This window comes from Alexandromys fortis, unplaced genomic scaffold (genome assembly GCF_014885135.2).
Source record: "Alexandromys fortis isolate MF-2015 unplaced genomic scaffold, M_Fortis_MF-2015_v1.1 scaffold_285, whole genome shotgun sequence".
Lineage (NCBI taxonomy): Eukaryota > Metazoa > Chordata > Mammalia > Rodentia > Cricetidae > Alexandromys > Alexandromys fortis.
Window position 1 is genome coordinate 172341 of NW_026068191.1, and position 6974 is coordinate 179314.

Below are 6974 nucleotides of genomic sequence, written 5' to 3' on the forward strand. Positions count from 1 at the left end.
TTTAATTCCTGATCTCCCTGCCTCTACCATTCAAGTGTTAGAAACAGAGGAAGCATGAACTATCTATCACACCTAGATTTAGAATGTTTTCACATCTGTGTGATTTTTTAAATAAGAATTTACTGCCACCACATGTTCACTGAAAGAGAACAAAGCAGAGATGAAGGGAAATGAAGATACAGTTCAGCAGTGATGTGACTGTAAGCATGCGTGAGGAGAGAGAGAGTAGCTCTGACACAACACTCCTGGACGAGAACACAGGTCCCCCATGTGGGTCACATCTCCACAGAACTCCCCACCACTGCCCCAGGTTCCCACAGTCTCCTTCAGTCCCCCTCTCCTTCAAGTCATCTATGCTCACCCCCGTTTGTCCATCCTCTAGGTAACGTATCTCCCAAAGATGGAAAGAGTCAACCACACACTCTTGACTGAGTTCATCCTGACAGGAGTTCCCCACCCTCCCTGGCTAAGGACATCCCTGCTAGTGTTCTTTTTACTAATCTACATCCTGACTCAGCTGGGGAACCTGCTCATCCTGATCACAGTCTGTGCAGATGCACAGCTCCGTGCACGCCCCATGTACATCTTCCTTGGTTCTCTCTCCATCATCGACATGGGCATCTCCACCATCATCGTCCCCCGTCTCATGATGAACTTCACTCCAGGTGTGAAGCCCATCCCATTCGGGGGCTGCGTGGCTCAGCTGTATTTCTATCACTTTCTGGGCAGCTCCCAGTGTTTCCTCTACACCACCATGGCCTATGACAGGTACCTGGCAATATGTCAGCCTCTGCGTTACCCAGTACTCATGTCTGCAAAGCTGAGTACCTTGCTGGTAGCTGGGGCTTGGGTGGCTGGCTCAATCCATGGAGCAATCCAAGCCATTCTAACCTTCCGCTTGCCGTATTGTGGTCCCAACCAGGTAGATTACTTCTTCTGTGACATCCCTGCAGTTCTGAAGCTAGCCTGTGCAGATACCACAGTCAATGAGTTGGTGACCCTTGTGGATATTGGAGTGGTGGTTGCCAGTTGTTTCTCCCTGATCCTCCTCTCCTACATCTACATCATTCAGGCCATCCTGAGAATCCGCACAGCTGATGGGCGGCGAAGGGCCTTCTCGACATGTGGAGCCCATGTAACTATTGTTACCGTGTACTACGTGCCCTGTGCCTTCATCTACCTGCGACCTGACAGTCACAGCGTCCTGGATGGGGCAGCGGCTCTCTTCCCCACGGCCATCACTCCTTTCCTCAATCCCCTCATCTACACTCTGAGGAACCAGGAGGTGAAACTGGCCTTGAGGAGAATGCTAGGAGGGCAGAAGACTAAGAGTGAGATCTGAAGAGCCTCTCCTCTACTGAGGAGACACCCCGATTTCAGCTTGGCTTTCGGGAGGTTTCCTTCATGGGTTTTCTTATCCATGTAGATCACAGATTCACACAATGAGACGGAACATGGACGAAGGGGAAGTACAACTTCCTAGCAGTTTCCTAGTTTCCCCTCCAGACAAACAGCTCCCAGCCACCACAGAAGTAGATAGTAACATGCAGTCACCCAATCAAGTTGGCACATTTGCCATTCTGAAAGCATCCAGTGAGCCTTCGGTGTCCTGGGCATCATTGGTCAAGCCCCTCGGCAATAGTTCAGTATATATACCTCAGCAGCTCATGTTAGACAAGGAACGAGGGACGCTTGCTGGGTTCCTAACCCTATGGCCACCCCAGGTAAGTGGGTGGGTAAACAGGGACTGTTGCCTGCTAAAGGAATAAACCTCCCAGTATGGTGCTTTTTCAAATTAAGCAACCCAGAAGCAGGAGTACAATGTGGTCTTTTCAAATATTTCAAGAATTCTAACAGGCAGTGGTGGCCAACGCCTTAATCCCAGCACTTGGGAGGTAGAGGCAAGAATGAGTTCCAGGAGAGCCATAGCTACACAGATCAACTCTGCCTTGAAAAACCGTGTGTGCGTGTGTGTGTGTGTGTGTGTGTGTGTGTGTGTGTGTGCATGTGTGTGTGTGTGCCTGCGCATGCTTCAATAATACATTTCCTGATGCCCAAAGGGAAAGCCGTAGTGAAATTTTACATGGAGAGAGAAGTAGGAAGTGGACCAGCATAATCAGTCCTGAGGAGCACTTCACAGTCTGGGTTTGTGCCCAGAGGAGCACTTCACAGTTTGGGTTTGTGCCCAGAGGAGCACTTCACAGTCTGGATTTGTGCCCAGAGGAGCGCTTCACAGTCTGGGTTTGTGCCCAGAGGAGCACCTCACAGTCTGGATTTGTGTCCAGAGGAGCACCTCACGGTCTGGGTTTGTGTCCAGAGGAGCGCCTCACGGTCTGGGTTTGTGTCCAGAGGAGCACCTCACGGTCTGGGTTTGTGAGATGAGCACACTTTCACTGAGCTGCCAGGGCCTCAGAGTGTGAGAACTTTTTTGGGCCCTTTGGCTTGAACCCCTTAGCACCTCCATTTTTTGCTGTGTTTCTGCTTTGTCCTCTAGCTTTTTAAGTTGGATAGTAACTCTATCCACAAGGTGCAATCTCGGCACCAGCACTGCCAAGTCTCCCAGGCAAGCTTGGGCCTGTGGGTGTTCATCCCCAAGGGCCTCAGCACAACCTCATCTAACTCTGCAGAGACAGAAACTAACCTTCTCCCTTGGGTGCCGCTGGTCTCGCTGTCTTGCTCACAAACAGGCGTCAGAGTCTCCTCACCACCATGTCCCTTATACACTCTCCTTTAAATCTTTACTATAGTGGTCAAACAGGAAGTCATAAAAATTAGTTTGTAGTTAGCCAAGAAATTTCACCGAAGAATGAAAATTATCCCTCTTTTTCCTCTCTTCTTACTGGTCAGCATGACTTCTACTGTCACTGCGATTTTAACAATAAATCATCGTTACGATGACCTGTAGACCTGTAATAAAATACACATCAAAACAGAATGATTCTGAGTATATTGTCGGTGCTTGGAATATAGTTTAATTGTATCATTTGTTTAATATGCTGTGAGCTCTCTGTTTGACCCACCAACACCAAAAATAAAGCCATAAGACAACATGTCCTGTTGAGTACACAAAGAACGGACCATATGTGCAGTGTTGGTGGGAAGGGTACAATAAACAGTGCACTATGGAGAACAATGTGGAGGTCTGCAATATTAATCATAATTTTCACTCCTACATACCAACTCAAAATGACTAATCAAAGCGTCTCTAGGAAATATTTACATATACCTCTACACAGGAACATTCTTCAGAAATACCAAAGGATAGAAGTAAGGCACATGCCTTGGATAAACGATCATCGAAATGCGGTGTATTCACACTACTGTGGGATATTTGTGCACTGTGTGAAGATGTATCGCTGTGTAATAAAAGCTGAGAATCCAATAGCGAGGCAGGAGGTACAGGCAGGACTTTTCTAAGAAGAAGAAAGGAGAAGTTGCCAGCCAGGCATGGAGGGGAAACAGGAGGTACAAGGTGGACAAGGGGTAATGTCGTGTGACAGAAGGCAGATTAATAGAAATGGGTTGATTTAAATTATAAGAGCTAATTGAGACAAGACTATGCTAAAGGCCAAACTTTCATAATTAGGACTGGAGAGATGGCTCAGCAGTTAAGAGCACCGGCTGCTCTTCCAGAGGTCCTGAGTTCAATTCCCAGCAACCACATGGTGGCTTGCAACCATCCGTAATGAGACTGGTGCCCTCTTCTGGCCTGTAGGCAGACATGCAGACAGAATACTGTATCCACAAGAAATAAATAAACCTTTTTTAAAAACTTTCATAATTAATAATAAACCTCCATGTTGCTATTTGCAGGCGGAAAGTCCTGATGAAGAAGCAGTACTGTATCATAGAGTGAAATATTATTCATTCATACACACTACATATTAATACTAAATCTTAAAAGGCCATGAGTGGTGGCTCACACCTTTAATCCCATCACTTATAGAGCATGGCTAGAAAGTAGGCATGGTAGTGTGTGCTTGTGATCCCAGCACCCTAAAAGCCTAGGTGTTCAAGAATAGCCTGGACAGCAAATCCCTGTTGGAGAGACAAGGGTCATAACAGAGATAAAAAGACCAGTCATGTTGTATTCATGAAAGTGGGTTAATAAACACACTCGTAGCCTGGTAACGATGACCCACACCTTTAATCTCAGCAGTTGGGAGGCAGAGGCAGGTGGATCTCTGTGAGTTCAAGGCGAGTCTGGTCTACCGATCAAGCTCCAGGTCATCCAAGGATACACAAAGGAACCCTGTCTCAAAAAAAAAAATGAGAGGTCAGGGGTGCTGGAGAGATGGCTCAATGGTTAAGAGCAGTGACTGCTCTTCCAGAGGTCCTAAATTCAATTCCCAGCAACCACATAGCTATCTATAATGAGATCTGGTGCCCTCTTCTGGCCTGCAGGCAGAACACTATGTAAATACATTCCTGAAATTTTCCACAATGCAGTGTTTTTGTTTTTTTAAATTACAGCTATGGGGCTGGAGAGATGGCTCAGTGGTTAAGAGCCGTGGCTGCTCTTCCAGAGGTTCTGAGTTCAATTCCCAGCAACCACATGGTGGCTCACAACCATCTGTAATGAGATCTGGTGCCCTCTTCTGTCATTCAGGCATACATGGAGGCAGAATGTTGTATACATAATATATAAATAAAATCTTTAAAAATACAGCTATAAAATTCACAAAATAAAGCTTTCATACCTCCACGACCAGTACCACATGAATGGCAGTGACAAGTATGGCGGCTGGCTTGGGATGTACCCTGGCCTCTTGAACCATGGTTGCATCAGCTTCCATATGATGTTTTATTTCTAAGATCAAGAAACCCGTAGGCTCTCATTCACAAGTTGTAGCTTCAGCTGGCTGGAGTCTTGCCCGGATGCCACCTTTCCCGATGCCCCACTCCAGAGCAGAAGGTCTATTATTCATGATACTAATGTCTTTTAACAAACACAGCCTCCTTTTCAGCAGTGACTCTACTGCAGTCTTAAGGTGTTCTTTTCCTCTCCAAATCACTTTTTTTGACACAGGGTTTCTCTGTGTAGCTTGAGCTATTCTGGAACTCACTCTGTAAACCAGACTGGCCTCAAACTCACATAAGGACATACGCCACCACCACCCAGCTAAATTACATCTTTTACTTCTTTCTGTGCTATTTTATGTTGTTTCATCGTAGGTAAGCATGAGAGCAACCATCCTTAATGACCATTCCACTAGGCCAATGCTGTCTTGAAATCTCCTCCATCAAAGAAATTGGTCCATTACTTTTTCTTTAGCCTCAGACAAGTTCTCAGGACAGAAGCAAAAAGTAGCCATATTCTTTACCAAAATGAATAGCTCCATTACATTACTCTCAGCATCACTGCCTTCCAGACTCCTTCTAGAACAGCCCATTCAAGTCCAACCTTCCAGAGTCTTCCAGTTTTTTCTAAAAAATAACATGGTCAGAATCATAATAGCCCCATGTCCTGGCCCAAATTTCTGCCTTAGTGGCTGTTAGGTCTAAATCAGACCCAAAAATGGCAATGCTGGTAACAATGACCTAAACAGAAGGACTTTGATTGGGTAAACAGAGGGTGGTTATTGAGTAAAAAGACGTCTAAACTGAGCAGTCCTCAGGAATCTCTCAAGGTGGGCTTCTGTTTACCAGGAAAGCCACTACTTCCCTTACCCACCCCAGTGATCAACTATCTCAGGCAAGGGCCTCTAGTTTCCAAACAGCCTGCTACAGATCAGAACTCCATGCTGAATCTCTCCTCCCACAGCTGCCTCTCCCCTTAAACTGACAATGTTCTTCCCATCACCCACCCTCCTCCGCCCCCTGAGAGACAGCCTAGCAATTTGCTGCCCCAAATAAACTTTCTACCCATGGAGTGGTTTAGTGTGGTGGTTACACTGTGCCTTGCTTACAGTTACTTTGTGTTGCTGTGATAAAATACTATGACCAGACTAGACATGGTGATGCACACCTTTGATCCCAGCACCCAGGAGGCAGAGGCAGGTGGATCTCTGTTCAAGACCAGCCTGGTCTACAGAGTGAGTTTCAGGACAGCCAGAGCTGCAAAGAGAAACCCTGTCTTGAGAAAATAAAATACCATGACAAAAAGCAACTTAAGGTAGAGTTTATCTGGCTTATAGTTCCAGAGGGTTAGAGCCCATAATGGCAAACAGTAGCCAAAGCAAGAAGCTGAGAGACCATCTCAACTGCACATAGCAGCAGAGAGAGCAAACAGGAAGTGGGGCAAGACTATAAACACTCAGAGACCACCACCAATGAGTGACCTACTTCCCATCTGCGAGGCTCCATATTCTAAAGGTTTCATCAGTTCTACAGATACCAGCTACAACCAGGGACCAAGTTTCCAAATGCATAGCTGGCTGTCCTGGAACTTGTTCTATAGACCAGGCTGGCCTCGAACTCACTGAGATCCACATGCCTCTGTCTCCCCAAGTGCTGGAATTTAAAGTGTGTGCTACCAGCACCCAGCTGAGCCTTTCTTTAGAAACCATTTTTCATTCAAGCCATTACAACCTATCTGAAAGGAGACTAGTTAAAAGACAGGGCCTGGGGAACAAACAGATGGTCATACCACAGGTACAAGCAAGGGTCAGATTGTGTGCAGCCTCACTTACTTTGGCATAGGCAGTGAGTTCATTTCTATTCCTGCCTAATAAACAACTGGTGCTGGCTACATCTTGGTTTGCAGGGAACAAGAAGTCAACTGAGACACTGGTCTCAGTGGTTCAAACTACCACAGCTACATAGTGAGTTTAAGGCCAGCCTGGACTATATAATATATAATAATAATAATAATAATAATAATAATAAATGCATGTTTGAAGCCAAACCTATAATCCCAGCGACCTAAAGGAAAGAAGATAACCATGTATTTCAGGGAATAGATCCTTTCTCAAAAAAATAAATACATACATACAGGCCAGTGGGATGACTCAGAAAGTAAAGGTATTTGCTGT

At 45.8% G+C, this 6974-nt stretch overlaps 1 protein-coding gene across 1 annotated transcript; it reads left to right on the forward strand.

The window, feature by feature from the left end:
• The first annotated feature begins 400 nt into the window (after positions 1-400).
• On the forward strand, positions 401-1342 carry Or10g3 (olfactory receptor family 10 subfamily G member 3). The gene has a single exon (XM_050129495.1). It carries the CDS (start codon positions 401-403, stop codon positions 1340-1342), a length of 942 nt encoding a protein of 313 aa, XP_049985452.1.
• The last annotated feature ends 5632 nt before the right edge of the window (positions 1343-6974 follow it).